Genomic DNA, 19,281 nt, shown 5'->3' with positions numbered 1-19,281 from the left:
TGGGAGAAGTTGCAGATGGAGCTTGGTTACTTTGCCTCTGCCTGACCTGCTCCAGAGGTAGAGGGAGTTGTGTACAGGCCTGCCTTTAGAGCAGAAGAGAAAGTAAGAGGTAACATGTCAATATCCATCTGAGGCTTAGATCTAAAGGATCATTTCCACCTTTTCTGCTACTCATGAGATGAAAAAATGTTACATACCTTACTATTCAGCAGACTACAGTCAACCACGAGAAGATGGCAAAAAGAGGGACATATACAGATAGATGTGTACCTGCAGACAATCACTTACTTTGGATTTCCGGCCCCTGGCTTCTTTCTCCGGAATATGTTGAGGAAAGTGTTGGACTTGCAAGGTGCCTTGCCATCCCCGACATGCATACGCACCACATCTGAGGTGGTGAAGGCACTGCGGACGTTCCTCTCAGGCTTAGCTATGATGATGTACATCTTAGGAGTGAACATACACCCCAGGGCCACTGTCACACTCAGGCTCACTGCAAAACAGGTGGTGATGATCTTGTAGTTGCTCCCAAAATAGATAGGCACAAAGGCCAGCCAGATGATACAAGTGGTGTACATGGTGAATGCAATGTACTTGGCCTCGTTGAAATTGGCAGGCACATTGCGAGTCTTGAAGGCATAGTACGTGCAGCTCATGATGAGGAGTCCATTGTAGCCCACAGGAGCCACAACACCTAGGTTGCTGGTGTTGCAGATAAGGTAAACTTCCTTAATGCTGGGGTAGGAAAGGATGGGCATCGGGGGCTCCAGGATGATCAGCGTGATCACCAGTGTCAGCTGCACACTAATCAAAATGGAGGCAATGACCACTTGGGCCCACGCGCTCATGAAACGTGGCTTGCGGGTACAGATCTTCTTTTTGCTGCCTGCCAGGATGCGTGCAATGCGGTTGGTTTTTGTCACCAGGGCAGAATAGCACATGGCAGAGGAGAGACCCACCAGAAGACGCTGGAGGTAGCAGGATGTTGTAGTGGGTTTAGCTATAAGGGTGAAGGGGCAGACGTAACCCAGAAAGATGCCAGCAAGGATAATGTAGCAGAGCTCCCGGCTTGAGGATTTGACAACAGGGGTGTCCCTGTAGAGCACAAAGATAAGGGTGACAAACATGGTGACCAGGATCCCCAGGCAGGAGAAGACCACAGCCACAATAGACTCTATATTGCTCCACTGGAGGTACTTTACAGGGATGGGTTCGCAGCCTGCAGTGTACAGAAAAGAAACAGAGTGTTAGAAAGTTATCTGCTGGAAGAAAAAACTTTTTGTTTTCTGGCTCCCAATATAATCCAAACATTAGCTTATGCCTATGTGCCACGGATTATTAAAACCGTTTTATAAAGAACTGAACTGCATGGAAAACTTTGGATGAAATTTGTTAAAAAACAGCAATCAGTTTTGGGTATCTCAAACATTTGCTTGTCACTCTACAAAGGAAAACGAGATTTGGAATTTTTTTCCTAATTTTTCTTGAGAGACCTGCTGACAAGCCCAGTATATCAAAGGCGGAGCTAGGAACAGAGCCCAGACAAACTCAGCACCATCCATTCGTTGCAACAGGGAAAGGATTGTTACAAATCAGAATGGGTAGCTTTTTGACCTCCTTCACACTAATTTATGTTAATCTTTATCAAAATCACAATAACTTGACCCACAACATTTTTGTGAAGGTAATTTTATAAATTGTAGAAATTAGTTAGAGATCTGTGGGCATAAAAACAGTAATAAATCCAAAGATGTAATGGAACTACACCATAGATATTGTACCTTCTTATTATACTTCTGCTTTTTTTTTTTCTTAACTTTACCTTATTCTCATTTTGTCAAACCCTTTGCTCATTGTTTTTTCACTGAATAATGTAATTTAATTCTTATGGAAAAGTCAAATGCACAAAATATGCATGCCTTCAAAAAATAACTGGAAAGACTCTCCTTTACGACTAGCACAAATGTGCAAACATAGGTACCAGTTAAGATGGTACTTAACTGCTCTCTCTCCCACACTCGAGTTAAAGGAGTAGCTGGCTACCTTCCCCACTGTGCGGAAGATGTAATACAAGAAATAAACATTACAGAGAAAAGAAAATCCTCTGTGTTAATAGGATGTTACAGCTGTGACACTGAGTTACTGAAAAGCCCTCATTCTAGCATTTCCTGATATCTGTTCTTGACTTTACAGAGCGAAAATGCTTTTCACATGTTTCTGTATCCCAAGGTAAGTATCCATGGCCTCTTCTACATCTTGTTTCTGTCCTGCCCAGTGTCCCAGCTCAGCTTTTGTGCATTTTCCCTGCCTCTCAAGCATCCTTCCTCCCAGTCCCTCACCATCCCCATCTCCATTTCCCTTTCAGTTCAGTTTTTTCCTAGCCAGTCACTTCTTTACCCAGATATCTCCATTATGAACACTGCTGGTCCAGCTTTTCACATCCTGGACCGACTGCTCATTATCTCTACCTGTCTGGGTTGTTGGACGCAGCTGGGAAGGCAGGGAAAAGGTTTTCATGCTAAATCTTAGCAAAAGCCCTGATACTGTGATGAGCAAAACTGATGCTCAGCCCCTTCCTCCTCAGTATGCAGTGTATCTGCAGAAATTAACTTCTGCAAACTGAAAGTTTCTGAGGCCTACACTTTTGCTCAATTTATATGCATCTTCCACATGGTGACACAAAATTACCAACCGATACCTTTACCAAAATGTAAAGTCCTTCCTTCCAAATATAGGAGAAGTAAGGAGAGGTATAGATCAGTGTTGAACAGTTTTACTGTAACCTCGTTTTGAGAAACAGAAGACAAAATTTTTTTTCTTGAAATTAAAAAAAATCAGCCTGAGGCAAAGTCCTGACATGGAAAATTTCTTCTTGAACCTTTAATGTCTGCCAATGTCATACGAACTGAGAGAATGTCTTATAATTCTGTACTCTTTGTCTCAAAGAGTATCAGGCTTACTTAACTACAGATAATGCTGTCTACTTAACCACTGGTAATCATGTTAAAGGTATCTGTAACAACCAAAACAATAGAAATGATAGTATGTGTAGCTCGAGGTCTTGTTTTATAAAGAAAAGGAACTCATTTTACTGAAGGTGGTCTGTTCAAGACTCAGATAGGTGAGGAAACCCATTTTTCCAACCAGTATTTTTACAGTGAAATACGAAGGAAAAGTTTTTTGTTAGAGGTGGGAGCCTCTGGCCATTTGCCACAGCAGCCCTGAGTGGCACGTGGCTCCTTCTTTGATTTAATAGTGGACTAACAATCAGAAGCTTCTGTTCATTGATTAATACATGCAAAGCTTTTCTTAAGGAAGAAGCCAGTCTGTGGTTGCTGGAAGGGTTAAGTTTCAATGTGGGTTTTAAGCTTAGAAACATCAAGGCATACTCATATTATTCCATCTTAAATGACATTTTCAGAACTTTAGCCCTGATTCAGCATGGTAGCTAAGCCTATCGATTGATTTAAGCTTATCCTGTGCACTGTCTTAGAAATCTGTTTTGTTAAATCAGTGTAATTCCTGTACTTGCACCAGCAAGCCCCAAGAGCCACATATGCTACAAACATTGCAAAAAGCTGCCTGTACTGCTTGTATCAGCAAACCGTTGTTGGTTGTCAGCACCTGTGAAGGTGGGTCATTTCCCAGCTAGGAGAAAGTAGGCTAGGGAACCTTGTTGAGTCTGGGGGAGGATACCCAGGAAACGGTGTACTTACAGGTTTGAAAAAAAAATACCAACATAAAAATCCCCCCAAACCCCACAACAACTAACCCAAACATCAAAAAATCTGAGAATTAGTGGCAAATGCTCCACAGTTAAAAGTTTGTATTGAAAAGCTGTTTGGTAGCTTTCACCTACTGTTTTCCCTCCACTTTAACCATGAATCATTTCCTAGAGCAGAAGGCTAATCGATTTTTCAATTTCTTTTTTTTAAATTACATTCTTACTGCAAGGCCGATAAGACAATCCAGGATGTTTTCTGCGGTCATTAACACATCCCAGGTAACAGATGGCCCCAAACCTTTATGATTCATTTCATAATAGCTCTATAAAACTTCCTGTCCTATCTTGTTCTATTGCTTATTAAAGTTGATTTATGTAAACTGGGTTTACTAGCTTGACATTCATTCTTCTTATATTAGTTTCTGATACTATAAAAGATATCTCTTCGTCTTGGCACAAGGCCTTAGGATACTGGTTTTAGTGACTATTTGTCAGGTCAAGTTTCTATCATCTATGGTGAGAAATCCTTTGTGCCTGCTGACTCCACTTCACTGAACACATATTTAGGGGAAGCAATGTAAAATAAAATTTGCACATTTAAAAATAAATTCAAAATGTCAGGAAAGGATTGCTGAGCAACAGAGACTGATTTCAAACGGAGAGAATGAGCACCTTGAAAAACACTTCTTAGGAAATGGGTTAGTATGTGCTTCACGTTTCTTAAAGGGACTAAGGATTTTAGAGCCTCCATCTGTGATGGAAAATGGGACTAAAACTGCATGCATGTTTAGCATTTAAGATTTAAGGCAAAGGAAAAAACAATCTGGAATATGAAATGTTAATGTCTGTGTCTAGATGCTATGGTGACTGGCAGGGTATGAATACAACACACAAAACCAAGCTATAAAAACACATTTGGTGGGAGAAATCCTGGCAAGAAAAGAGAATTTCAAATTAAATGGTACCAATGGTGACTCCCACAAAGTTCAAGAGCCAGAGTTTATCTAGCTAAATCTCCCTTTTCTAAAGGTTAGGATGGCATCAGCTTCTCTTCACAGCTTTGCACTTCGTACTGCAAATCAAGTAAAGGCATTGCAGAGGTTAAAAAAGTTTTTTCCTCAGTAAAACAGAATGAAGAAGCTGTGCAGGTGCAGACTGCCATTTTGATGTTCTCTAGGAAATCAGTTGATGGCTATGCTGTCATTTGGCTCATGCTACTTTGATTTTACAACAGCAGCAGTCCAGTCTCCTTGCTGAGAAGAAATACAAATCAGCAGGTCATCTACAGATTTCATTAAAAGTTAATAGATTGCAACATGCCCCGGAGATTTTTTCCAGCACTGATGCTTTCCTCAACTCCTTTCAGCAGTGTCTGTCATTTTGACATGCCCCCTTTTGAGCTATTTTGGGCAGCTGATAGCACTGAACCATATTCGCTCAAGTGCACATTGATCTTTCACTATGTTCTTGTTCTGCCTTATTGATTAAAAAGAAGTCCCAGTTTTCTTCCTTGAATAGTAGATACAAACAATCCTGCAAACCTCCAGGACTAACAGAACTTGGTTCTCTATGGATATTTGCTTTAAAATTAGCAGACACTGGTGTCCTAGGAGATGGAAGTTGAATACGAGCTTTTCCAGTGCTCAGGACATTTATAAAGGGTGCTGTGGATTTTTTGGTGTCTTGTAATACAAGACATTTTTCCACAGTTGAGGTCCTTACAGAAGGTATTTTTCAAGAACTCCTCTTCCTACAACTGACTTACATGAAACTTGAAGAAACTGAATGGTCACTGAGATTTCTGTATCCTGACAAATCTGTTTGAAATAGGTTCAGTTGTACACCAGAGAGAGAGAGAGAGAGGGTTGCAGTGAGAGTTATGGGATATAGACAGACACACACACATCTGGGACATGACCATAGCTTTTTTTCCATACAAAAACAAGATAGACAAAGGGCCACGTTTCCCAGCTTATTGTGGCTTAGATCTTTTTAGCTGGAAAAGTGGCCAGCTGTATCTCTCAGAATAAATCCTCTGAAAGCTCACTTGGCTTCAGTGACTTAACAGTCTCTCTTGGAACTATTTAATAAAGGTTTGAGTACTTCATCCCTGTGTTCAATGCTGCAGCAACATCTAGTTGCCAGCCAGTCATATTAAAGGACAAAGGTGTGACAAGTTACACACTTGGTCTTCAGCTAGGCAGTCAGATTGTTTCTCTGACTAGGAATGATGCCCCGCTGAATACTGGCAGCCAAGATTTGCAGATGCAGCATGGGGCAGAGATGCCTGTAGTCTTTTACAGTGATACAAAGCAAACCCCAAGGTCAAGGTGGTGCTTCTCAATGCATTAAATCTATTTTCTTGGGGTAATAGGTACTGCAAAGCCCAGAGCAGGTGTGGAGATTGATCTTAATAGGTAAAAAAGAAGAGAAAGATGCCATAGCAGCTCATCCAAAGCATATGCATGGGGGACACCAATTCTAGCTGTTTCCCTTTTTTCTGTCAGCCTTTCTTCGGATTTTCTTGATGTTCTTCTTGCTGGCAAGTGCAGTGAGAATGATCTTTATACCAAACAAAAGTCTGGTAGTCGGTTACTGAATTCCCTGAAATCCCAGATAAGGTATTATTAATTGCATGGTAGAATGATCAGAAAGAGTATCAAGTCAATCTGACAAGGATGCACTGAGTTCTTGTGACAATCACTGCTAAAACTGCAGGAAATGCTGCGAAGTTCATTAGTGGTCTTAACAGCTTTATCAATGATTTTTTTAAACAAAGAGGAGGAACAGACAGAATATGTAATTTCTTCTTGGTACAAATTTTGCCATCTTTATTGTCACTGCAGCTGAACTGGGCCAAAAGATGTAGCACTTTTCACTCAGCCTAAATTGCATTAGGATGTGTGTTTAGGCATGTACCTTTAATATCTGTGCATGCTGCCACCTTTCTCTCCACTACGCACAGTTCTCCTTTTTCCCTGTCATATAGGAATGGGTTTGCAGGGACATGTCCCTACCTGTCAGGTCAGCATTTGGCCACCAGCCAAGGTCACAGGCTTTACATGTGAATTCATCCTGAACAAATTCGTTCTCCTTGCAAGCAGTGCAAATCCAGCAGCAACTCACTTCTCCTTTTCTGATCACCTGTAATGCAAAAGACATCCTCAGCTATGATCCTCTGTCAGACAACACAGAGGTAGCTCCAGCAAACAGGTACCACCTGCACTGTTTAAAATACAATAGGATTCCTGTGTATGGCACTTTTCAAACAACTAGAAAACACAGATCCTGATTCTGTATCTTCCCCTGTGTATTAAAACATGTGCTTAGGAGTTCAGGGATAATATCTGGGGACAATTCTATTTTGTTTGTGGGGGAGCAGTACAAAACCATTTTCCCTTTGGTACAGAGGCATAGTGAGTGTCCTGTTTTCAATCAAATTTGAGAAGAGGTTTAATCTGAGAGACGGTTCAGGTCAGGACAAGTAGCTTAGCCCACGCTTATTATCTATTGCATAGTAAATAGCAGTAAATAAATTAAAAGGTTAGAACTGATTCATGCATACACATATATATGTAGATATACACAAGCACATGCACACACCCATAAATTCTGATTTACATTTAAATCTCTTTAGGGGTGATTATACTAGTGTAAATAGAAATTCAAAGAAGAGCAAATTAAAAAATCTGCTGCTAAAAAGATGTAACGGTTCCTAGTAGAATATAAAACCAATATGTGGTGACCTAGAGCATGCTTTGGAACAGCTTTTTTGGAGACAAATGAAACATTCTCTGCTGTGAAGGCTGCTAAGTGTAATGATCGAGTGTTGAAAAGACGGTTTCCTCATCTCAGCTGCTAGATTCATTACTATGAGGCTGAAAGAAAGATTAAGGATATCTCCAGCTCATGGGGCTCCAGCAAAGACTCTGGTTCTGTTTGCCAAAAAGGAGGAATCCAGCCTGCTCTTCAGGATCTTCCTATCCACCTATATGCAGAGCTAAGTGCAGTAGTGAAATACAAAATGTGTGATTTATTGAATTCTGGCTTTGTGGGCTTTTTTGTTAACATTTCTTCCTGCAGTCTGTGGAGAGAGTCCAATAGACTTCCATGGGAGCCGAAGCTGGCATTTTGCATGCATGGTGTTTACATATACACACATACACAAACTGCATAATCTCAAAGACAGGGAAAAGATGTTTTGGAGGGTAGTAAATACGTGTAATGTTTCCCCTCCAAGATTGCTGGAGTACGTCACTATGCCTTTGCCAAATCATCAATCACTTATTGCTTAGAGTAGCAATATAGAATTAAAAAGCTGCAAATGTGCTTATTAAATGGAATTAGAAAGGAAGGTCTTCTCTAAGGTGATTTGCCTGAATGGGCTTCAGGCCATCTTAAACTCACTGCATCCATACCATTTTGATAGTGGTGGAAAACGTCTTTATGTCATCCAGACATGGCAGGTGGCAAATTATTTGTATCTTGATACAAGTGCTACTGTTTGGTAAACACAGAGTGATTTCATTTGTGTTTCCATACCTCCTGTTGTGAACATGAGATACAAACAGGCGCTCTTTATGTTTTTCTTTTTCTTGCAGGTGTTATTGCTGGAACAAAATACTGGATTCCCATGGGTCATGTTATTTTCAGGATCAGCCCCCAAGTGAATCACAGCCACTGAATGTTGTAGGCAGTGACTAAGTGAAAATCCTGTTCTTTCTCGCATAAGGTGAAGTTCACATCCCATCACATTAGAAGACTCTGCATAACTGCAAAGGGCAATTTTAGAGAACACGGGCCTGTATAAGGGATTGTAAGAGTAAAATGTTAATCTTGGAGTCTTTGTATACTTTTGGTTTTGCTGAAGAAAACGAAGTCCTATCCCTTGACTTGAAACAAGTTTGCGTGGGTTTAGGGAAAAAAAAATGGCTGGTTATTCACATTTCTATAGCAGAAGGTGTCTGAGGCACACCTTAATTTGACCCTTCAAGCAAGGCTCGCTGCACACCGATCGAACCATTCCACTCTTGTTCATCTGGATCCTGTAGTCATCAATGTTAAGTACGCCCTCGTGCCAGGTCCCAATGAGGACATAGTCATAGTGGTTGGGCTCTATGTACTGCAGGTTCATGATGTCGTACCTGCAAGGGAAAAAAAAGAAAGTGAATCACTGTCCTGCAACACATAGAATAAAAATTTACCTTGCTCTTCTCCTTCTGCTTCCGTAAATATTCATGTCATCCCTTAACATCAGGAACTAGAGTTTCATGGAAACACCAAATATTGTAGGATTTGCAGGAGAATCATGGGAAATGACAACTCTGATTGATTGCCACACAATTACCCATTTCCTGGCCTGCTTACAGGCTGCATGCAGTATAGCCCCTGCTGGGAATTCTAAAGTAATCGGTAGAAATGCTCAAATTAACTGAACTGATATGGCAAAAGTTAACTGTAAGCACTAGTTCAACTATTTACATTACACAGCCCAAGGAGGCTGTCAGGAAAAGTCAGCAGCTCAGGCACAAAATTTACTTCCTCGCCCTAAGCAAGTAGGAGACAACTTCCCAAGGCTGATGTAAAGGAAGCATAAAACACCACTACAATAAACATTCAGCTTCCCTACCTCCATCATTGCCTTCCATGTGTTAGGCCTGGTGTGTGCACATCCCTTACTGTTAATTATTCTGCTCCTCTTTCAACCCACAGAATGTGGCTTGTGCAAAGCAGTGATTAAGTGTGGTGATTCTTTAGTAGGAAATAAGCAAGAATGGGAGAACTAATATTAGAGATTGCACAGAATGAAAGGACAACAAAAGAGGCTGGACCTACAGCTTGACCTCTTAAGATGAGAAGGGGGAGAGCTTTGTTTAAAACAGGACAAGAGAAAGATAGCTGCAAACCAGAAATCAGCACTGGAGCTGAAAATCACAAAGCATCTTCTGTTTTCCGAGCCTGGGAGTTACTGTCTTGTTTTTCTCTAGTGGATTGTCTCAGTCTCTGGGAGAAAAAAATCTTTTGTTTATAATCAGTGTTGCTAATCTGTATGTGCATCAGGAATGAAAGGTAAGCAAAGGATGGGCCATAAATAAAACTGGGATGCTTAGTTGCGGGCAAAGACACATATCCATTTCTTGCTTTTCCCTGCTGAGGTTCAAACATGCAAAATTTCAACTCTCTCTGCACTTCACAGAGGAAAGTCATGCTACAATTACTCTCTAGATGTCTGTTTTCCTTAACTGAGTCTTGGGGATCTCCCTAGTTAAAGATGATTTAAAGAAGTGCATAATTACAGCTGTATTTAGACATCAGTCTTGCAAACATGCATGCTCAGACAATGTCTGTGTCACTGCTGAGTTCCACTTAATTACATGGGAAAAATGAACTCTTGCCACTGTGTTCAATGGAGTTCCAAGCAGGCGGCAGCTCCACTGGGCGGCAATTGGCTACTACTTGAGGAATTGCTTAGAAAAGGGGTGAATTTCAAATTCACTAGGAAACCATTCCTTCTCATATCCCAGTTCTTGCAAAGGAAGAACATAAAAAAAGGAAAGCTGTTTTCAGGATTGTGAAGAATCAGGATAGCAAGAAGCAATAAGAGCCGGCCACTTTATAATGTAGACTCAACAGACAGGAGTAAAATTGAGCAGGAATGTACATGCCTCTTCCTAGCAAGAAGAACCTACTCGGATTTTCATGTGACCTTTGTTAGACTGATACAAAATCAGTTAGTCTGGGCTGGAAAATGAATACAGGAATGGGAATAAAAGATTACTAAAACCTCACATTCCCTTAATGGAATTTCTGAGCCAGCACAGATTGTCTTCGTTTTTGCAAAAATATATTACAAGGCACTGAGTGGCATTAATGCAATATCAATCAAGAGTTGGCAATTTCAGGGATATGATTTTAGGTTGAAAGCCATTCTTAGGTGTTCTTATAATACTGCTCCCTTTTCTATCAGTTATCTGTCAAAGAATAAAGTATGCAGACTACAAGCTCTTATACAGTCTTACATATGACAAGTTGTATTACAAGTTTGCAGCTTTTATACGCAGCTTGAATTTTAAGTGGAAAAATGTGGTCTAACAAATACACTCGGTATATGGAGAGGTCCTTAAGTTCTTTATCCTTTCCTTCATTTCCTTTTCTCTTTCATTTAATGAAAAATTTCTGTCTGCTTTGAGTAAGGACAAGTTCCGTGCTGGAATATCTCCCCCCACCCCCTCACTCACACACGCACCACTTTAAAACTGTTGGGCTGTGTCCAAGCTAAAGAAGTGCATTTGAAAGAGTTGTGAAGGTCCAAGAGAGTTAGGACCATGGAGGCAGCCGGATTCCACATACATATGGCAGCATTTATAGAAGTCATTCTGCAGGTAAGAAAAATTCTTTTAAGAAATTCTGCAGATAAGAACAATTATTTTAATACAAGAGCAAGCTCTCTGGTATATTGCGAAATGGTGGGGCCAAATAGGTGGTGTCAAATGAACAAGTTACTTGTGAAGTGAGTCAGACCATTAGCCAGCTGGTCACAAGCACACTCATACTCTGATTAGTCTGAGATAGCTGAAGTTACCTTTTTCCATAGCCATAATACCCAACTGGCAGTGAGGTTTGCTATGCTGGAAGGCAGAATGGAAAACATCAATGCTGAACAGTTCTGGGATGTAACTGGCCAAAACAACCACCCGTGAAGCCAAACTTCAAAACAACCATGTATATTTGACAAAAAAATCCTTTGTATACAAGTTTGAAGTCTTTGCATTATGCATTTGATAATTTACTCAAAGCATTTGGGTTGATAGAGTTGCCATGCCAGAACAGCTACTGGAAATTTTCAACTAGATGGACTTACACGTGTCTACATCCAAGTCTAGTCAAGGTGAAACAAACAACAATGTTTCTGTTAGCTCATGAACTTCAGCATTTCTCCAAACATTGGAGGTCCATTGTTGGGGCTGAAAGTTTTCCTGTCACATAGCATTTTATGGTCAGAGGCCTATGCAAGTTGTTTGTCCTGGAGAGGTAAGTTTCTTCATACCTGTCATAAGCTAAAAGTAGGCAGTTACCCTAGAGTAGGCAAGAGCTCGAAATGTCCCTTGTCCCTTGTGTAGGCCCAGAGAAGGATGTGGTATTGATCACTGCATCCCTGACATCTTCTCCAGCCATTTCTGGGAATTTGAGTGATATTATTAGATGGGAGGTACTCAATGAAAGTAAAACGTTCAGCAATTTTACCAGCATGTTCTTAATGACAGTGTAGCGAGCACCTACAGCTGTTGATTTTCCAGAGCTACATCCACATCATTTTTCCTGGAGGCAGTGCAGTCAGTTAAGTGACTGCATTTGTGCCCTTCTGATAAAGCTCTTCACATTTCTACATTCACATTTCTTCTTCAAAGAAAAGATTCTGCACAGAAGAAATAAACCTTTGAAAAAGTGCTTCATCTTTTCTAATTCTGATAAAAGCTTGAAACCATGAATTCAGCCTGAGATATAATAAGAGTTATATCAAAATAAATGGTTAAGGTTTGATGAAGCTGTAAGGTGCTCAAAACAGGAAATTATGTGAATGTCAGGCAAACATCACTACAAGCATCTCTACCTGCTCTACCTATGATGATTGTAACTAGAAGCTTGTGAGAGTCAATTACTCAGCGAATCTCACAGATTTGGAAAATAAAGTATGAGGAAGGTTGCTGCTTTCTAAGAAGGAATATTTATTTATTCCACCTCGTGAAGTTGATTTAGTCACATGATACGGTAACATAATATCAAAAAACTTTTTACATATTTGTGTGACATTCTTGCACTGGTGTAGAAAAGCTAAAAAACAAGGACATTTCAGATCTGGCTGTCTTTGCTGCATTTAGGTGTTGTGTGTGGTGTTTATCTGTTTGTTTTGCTGAGGTACAAAAGCTCTTTTGGGTATTGATACAATGGTACAGCACATTCACTCATCCACAAAGAGCTTTTCCATGTAGAGCTGTGGAAATACTAAGGCTAATCTGGAGCTAAAGACAATACTGTATTGGCATAAATTACTGTTGGCATACAAAGATCTGACAGACTGTACAGATCAAATTTCATGTACATATCACAATTCTCTGATATGATATTACCATTGTCATAAATGCCACAGACTGATAAAAGGCTTACAGCATGAATAGCAAAAAGGTTAATTGCATTTTCTTGCCCAAACTTACTAGCTCCCACTCTGAAAATGTAAATGAGGAACAACAAATAAAAAACCCTACCTAAAATAACCCATCAAATTCTAAATAGGCCAGGGAATCAAGAGAAATGAACCTTGCTATAGACTAAAATGATGGGTGGAATAAATTCTATCTTCACCCTGATCTACACAGAGAAATATCTTGATATAAACCCTCCTATATTTTGAATTCAGGAACTGTTCATCCTAATTCTATGCTTGATACTGACGAGAGTTGTGGAAATGCTCTCAGGCGACCAGACAACAAGTAAGATTTGGCCTAAATTGGAAAATGACACCTAAACATTGAAATCAAATAACCGACAGGCAGACAATGCAGCATATGCAGGGCTGGAGTAATGCTTTCATGGAGATAAATAGTGTGTAATAAACTTCAAGCTACACTAAGCAGCAATTTCTCTGTATTTTCTAAATGATACATAGAAAGATTCGATTTATGCATTTGTGTCAATAAGTATGTGACCGTAAGGGAATTTCTTTCAGAGTCTGACCTAGCTCATCTATATCTTTGACTAAAAAAATATAAAGTATACAGAGCTCAATAAGAAGACCAAACTGACCAGCTTTTTCTTACTATTTAAGTGTAATGAACTGTTTAAATGAATGTACTGTTTAAATATAACAAAAAATGCAAAGAGCAAGTGGCAAAAAAGTTGGCCAGTTTTGCTAATAATGGCTAGTAATAGAAAGAAGAGTTGCTTTAAAGTCACTGTATCTTACAAATACTTTTTGAAAGCATATACCAGACTGCAAACTCTTGCTTATTCCAGAGCACTCTCTTTGTGCAGCGTTGGCACTCAGATGCATTTATGCAATAAGCCCAAAGATGGAGTGAGAGAGTCTTTTATAACACTTTAATAACTCAGTAGGAAAACTAACTACAGTGAAGTAACCCCTGAATAGGTTTCAGTTACTGATGGATTGTGTACTTTAGCAGCTGAATTAAATGTATTTAAAAAAAAAAAACAAACCAAACAGTCTCAAAAATAAACCCATCTGAAATATTTGGACAGAGCCCACAGAACTAAATGAAGAAGAAAAGATTTCTGACAGCAGGCTGCGGTAAGAGAAAAAAAGGTGATGTCCAAGTCCACAACGTGCCATCACATCCATTGCTTGGGCACATGCTGTGTCTGCTAGGGAGGGGTAGGCAATAGCAGCTACCACAGCTGGAATTTATCAGACCCCAAAAAAGTGAAACACAGTACCTTCTGGAAAAAAGAATTATTTGTCGTGCTCTGCTCAGACCTATCTTTAATCTCTGTCACAGTCGAGTTTATTTGGAGTGAAACAAGTTAAGGAGAGCATGGGAGTTGACCAAGAAGAAATAAATAGTCTTTGGCAAGGACACAGCACTACATCCGGGAGGCACTTGGAGCAGCAGAAATCCAGTTGGAAAAGGATGTACTCTACAGCCCTGCCTTCAGAACCTTAGCAAGCAAATGCTTGATGAATTTCCAAGCACTTGCATTGGGCTTTATACCTATATTAAAAAGTGCGGTGCTGAGCTCCCATGGTAGCTCAGACAACGAAAGTCTGTGAAATACAAGGTTTTTCCTCTACTGAAACACAAGAAATGTTACAGGCTATACTGTAGTTCCTGTCTCAATTTGAGCTGTAGCTGTCTGTTACCAGTGTTATTCCTGGCTATTGGTAAGGCTAATCCAGATAACTGTGTTTCATGTCTCTCAGTCTGCATGCTGTATGCTTCAGCCAAAGAAATCTCCATCACCAAACCCAGCAACATTCCCCCTTCCCAAAATCTGGTTTAATTAGCTGAGACGAAACATCTCATTACCTTCCAGGGGCATCTCCCTTTTCATCAAACCAAACTTCTTCTCCAGAAACACCAATGAATGAGGATTTGAGGAGGAACTCCAAGAGCTTGCTGCCATCAATTGGCTTCATAGCATCACACAGCCCAACATGCCCAGGGCAAAGGGAGTGATGCATATTTTGGAGCCCATGAGCCATAGCATATATAGCATTGATGACAAATCCCATTTTACTGTCCTGCACATAGTTTTCTTCTAGGCTTTCATTGCCTGAAATAGTAAGAAAAAAGTGTTGTTATAAACAAAGTTGAAATAACATGAACATAAGAAAAAGCAGTGACAGATAAAAAGGAGTTTTCTTATTTTTGTTATAAAGCTTCAGAAGAATAAATGAGGTGCCAGCCAGGGTTTTTAATTAAACAAATAAAATACACCTTTTTTTTTTTTTTCAGAAATCTTTAATTCATTGAAAGTGAAATGCCTCATGAGAAAGTACCAGTTTAATCAAATTATCAGCTATAATTTGTTCTTTTTGGAGTTTTTCTTGTCATTCATCAATGTTATTTATGTTAAGAAGGGTTAAAGAGCCTAGCATCAGAATGATGCATTTTAGCTAGAACAAGATTTAAAGCAATCTGCTTGTAAATTTTACTTTTTGTCACACTTGAAGATTTTTTTTTGAAATCTCATGTTTTTGAGGGCCAAGATTGTAATGTCGCTTTCAGCGTTAACAAGCGAACAACCTCAATTGGCATCACTTCTCAAGTTATCAGAACTAATCATTTTAGCTAAAACTGGCAGTAGGTATGTCAATTTGGGATTCCTACAGTAAGTCAAATGAAGATCATAACACTAAAAGCCTTGTTATGTAAACACAGCTCAGATGATCCTGTATGAGCAGACATTGAAGTCTCTACACATTGAGCACAAACAACATGGCAGAGAAGGTTTTCCCCACATATAAGTTTTAGTTCTGATCTGCTGACGTGCAGGCGTTGCCGGAGGCTACCACCTGTGGCTGCATTTTGCATCAGGCCCCACTGGGTCCTGGGCCATTTCCCTGCTTCCCACCACAAGCTGCTGAACATCGTCAGCACCAATCCCAAGTCACAGTGAATCTGTGCTGCAAGGATCCTGAGAGAGATGGGAGCAAGAAATTTCCCTGTTTTGTCTCCTTCCTCCTGAGTCATTCTATCACAATATGCTCCAAACTGCAGGATGGTTTTATCTGTAGACCTCCCACGTCGCTTGGTGTTTAACAGGCATTTGCAATCCAGTTTCTGTTACTTTGTCTAAGTAACACCTTGTCTACACTTGGGAAGTAGGATGTGTGAGAGACTAGGTGTTAACTGACACTTCTCAAATCCAGGTTGGAGAAGGTAGTCGTCATTTTAATATGAAGAAAAAAGGAAAATCTACAAGTTCAGTGAAACTCTCAAGTTAAAAAATAGCTCCTTCCCCTAATGTAGATATGGTATGGCTTTCAAATCAAATAAAGAAGACAATCCTTACATTTATCCTTGGAAAAGGTTCTGATTTGGTAGGTTTTCTCAGCTTGTTTGCCCTACAGGTCAGCAATATCAACTGGGGATTCATTAGCATAGCAGAGAACCCAAAGGCAAGGATGTCTACATTTCTTTCTCTGGGTCTTCCTTGTGCAGGACATTCATTGCAACTGGGCAAGAAAGTCTTGTTTCAGTAACTGTTTTCCAGATGAGCTGAACATAGCAAACAGTTGCGATGGTGAACTAAAAAAGCCTTGTGAAAATAGGATAATGTGACTGAATGAGTTCATGTGCTCCTCTCACTGCCATGCATTCAGCACCAGCACCACCAAGCAAGGAGCAGCTGGAGAAATATTTCCCAGAAGCAACATCTCTGCCACTTTCTTTGCAGAAGAAGGTTCGTAGCTCCCATTCAAATTGCATGAAACAAAGGCCATTCAGATCCACGTTCAGAAACACAGAAAGAACAGAAACCTTTTATGTAAGCTGACAGAATATTCACCCAGGGAAGCAAAGAGATGCCACTACATGTACCCTCACTTACCTACAGCATGTAGTATGTACAGCATGGTCTAGACCTGAATATGTTAATGTGCTGTCCGAATTTGCTGTCTCTAGGTGTGGTTTATCTGCCGATTAGTCTCTTAGGATTAACACACTATAAATTTATCATTGATTCTGCTTTCTTGTAGGTAGAAAATGAATGTGTTCTCCATCCCTGTGTGAAATATAGGCAGAAAGACCCTGAGCTCAGCACGGCAGTCCTCTCTTTCTTGTGGAGCTTGTAGGCAGCAAGTCGCAGCAGAGATCACAAAATGACTGATAGGGCACAGCACTCACTACTAACTGTTTTCTGCCTGAGAGTTTATATCAGATAACTACTTAATTTGTCAATTACTTTTAAAAAAAAAAGGAATGTAAACATCAGTGACACTTGCAATATATAATGATAGTATCCATACGCATTTCCTGAGGCAAGGATTCATGTGGCTGCCAGAGGTAGAAAACTAAATGTAACAGTTTGCCAATGTTTTAAAAAGACGTAATTTCCCTCATGTATGCATTAACTCAGCAAATCACGCATTTGGCTTCTCGTATTTCAATATAATCTGCTAACCTCCAAAGAGAATAAATATTTGATGGTGGGAGGATTTGCTTTTGACTAATTAGGAGTGAACATCTAGCTTTTGTTGAGGCTCCAAGCATATAGTCCCACACTGCAGAGGTGACTGCCTTAATGTCACCTATAGAAATAACTGTACTGTAGTGGAAAGCAATATGTGAAGCATCATATGGTAATGAATTGTCTACAGATCAGCAATATAAACAACCTTCTGTGTAAATAAGATATTTTCCAGTAAATCCAGCATGAGAAGTCATGATTTACCTAAACTTCACTTCCTGCAGTCAAAATCCATTTTATTTCACTTTCATAATTATAAGTTATCAATATGCACATCTGAGCTTGTAAAAATTCACTTATGACAATCAATAAGAAATGGGTGGGTTTTTTAAGACAAATGAAATAATGTAATTATGTTCAACCAGAGACAAAACAGAGGCAATCAATATTCAATAAAGTTTTCATAGGACAGCTTTTCAATAAATGCAAGAACTGTATTATGTTTGTTATGCGGCTTCTCTGCAAAGTTGTATTTTTCCTCAGCAGGTCTTTGAAATGTAACAAAGCACAAAGCAGAACTCTGGACTGTGAAACTCTTCTTTTTGCTTCCTCTCTCATCTTTTGGTATAAATACCATTGATCTACAAAGACTAATTTGAACACTAGAGTTTCTTAACACTAAAAATAGAAAAGCATTTTGTTAGCTTTGTTTTTTTTGGGGGGGTGGGGGAGGGACCTTAGCTTTCACTAAGCAAAGAAAATTTGTAAGTCATGTGTATATTGGATTAATTGAAGTCACTCAAATTAGGCCATTACTTCTTTGAATGACCTTGAAGAATTCAGGTGTCCTGAATTTCATACTTCTTTATTTTTGTACTGGCTACAATGCAAATCTTCCTTTAATAATTTCATTTTAACAGTCCCTTGATACTTTGAATCAGTTTTTTTCTTATTACAGTTTTGGTTTTAATCTTCGTTTCTGTCCGTCAGTCGTTAAGCTGAAAAAGGAGGAGGGTATGTATACACATGTACTAAAACAAAAAGAACCAAACAAACCCCCCCCCAAACACCACACTCTGGCTGCGCACAACTGACAAATACTAAAAGTAACACCTAAGTAGAGGGGATAGGAAGAGAGGGCAGAGCAAAATTTTGTGAAACTCACTGTGAGTCTTTTCTTTTACCATAATGTGTCTCGCATCTAACTAATATTAGCTTCAGCTAGGTACTTAGAAAGATGTGAACGTAAAGCGACCACAAATTTAGTCTAGTGCCTTCGGTGCGAAGTCGGTGTGGGGTTAACAGTGTTTTCAACGGCAGAGCAGGTACTTGTACAAATCCCACTTGACATACTGAAATTAAGAAAAACTATACTATCAGAAATAGGCTAGAAATTAGTTAACTTTCATGTACAAAGTGAAGGTACTTGGTCTGCATGTGTGCACAACGTTGTGCCAAAGAGTACAGAGGGCTCCTCCCACAAAATGCCAGGTGGCAGGGCTGGGGTTACACCGTGAACTGGTAGGGCAGCACCCAGGCTTGCAGCAGGTCTCAGTAAGCACTGGAGAAATTGTAGAGGCGGATCTCCTTCTGTCCCAGCATACACTGCCTTAACCACAAGGTGGTCACACACTGCAACAGGCTTCCTAGAGAATGGGTTGATGCCCCAACCCTGTCAGTATTTGAGGCACTTAAGAACATGCTTTAACTTTTGGTCAGCCCTGAAGTGGTCAGGCAGTTGGACTAGATGGTCACTGTAGGTCCCGTTCAACTGAGCTGAACTGAAAAACTAACAAAATAAAAGAACCTCAACAACTCTGAGCAAACGTGCCCATCTGGCTCTGTACAAGTTCGGGCAGAGATGTGCTAGTGACATAGCACATTCTTGAGAAACAACGGAAGTCACATATCTT

The 19,281-nt window shown here is 39.9% G+C and overlaps 1 protein-coding gene across 5 annotated transcripts in view; it reads right to left on the bottom strand.

Moving 5' to 3' along the window:
* The window catches only part of GRM1 (glutamate metabotropic receptor 1), a 199,405-nt gene that overhangs the window by 31,696 nt on the left and 148,428 nt on the right, over nt 1-19,281 (bottom strand). For all 5 annotated transcript variants that reach the window (XM_075413736.1, XM_075413737.1, XM_075413739.1 and 2 more), the window contains exons 5-8: nt 14,764-15,010; nt 8,700-8,868; nt 6,742-6,868; nt 289-1,219 (exon numbers count right to left, since the gene is read on the bottom strand). In XM_075413736.1, the coding sequence (XP_075269851.1) occupies nt 289-1,219; nt 6,742-6,868; nt 8,700-8,868; nt 14,764-15,010 (1,474 nt within the window). The remainder of the gene's footprint in view (nt 1-288; nt 1,220-6,741; nt 6,869-8,699; nt 8,869-14,763; nt 15,011-19,281) is intronic.

The sequence above is a fragment of the Opisthocomus hoazin genome, chromosome 2 (genome assembly GCF_030867145.1).
Source record: "Opisthocomus hoazin isolate bOpiHoa1 chromosome 2, bOpiHoa1.hap1, whole genome shotgun sequence".
Lineage (NCBI taxonomy): Eukaryota > Metazoa > Chordata > Aves > Opisthocomiformes > Opisthocomidae > Opisthocomus > Opisthocomus hoazin.
This window is presented reverse-complemented; position numbering and strand designations above follow the sequence as displayed.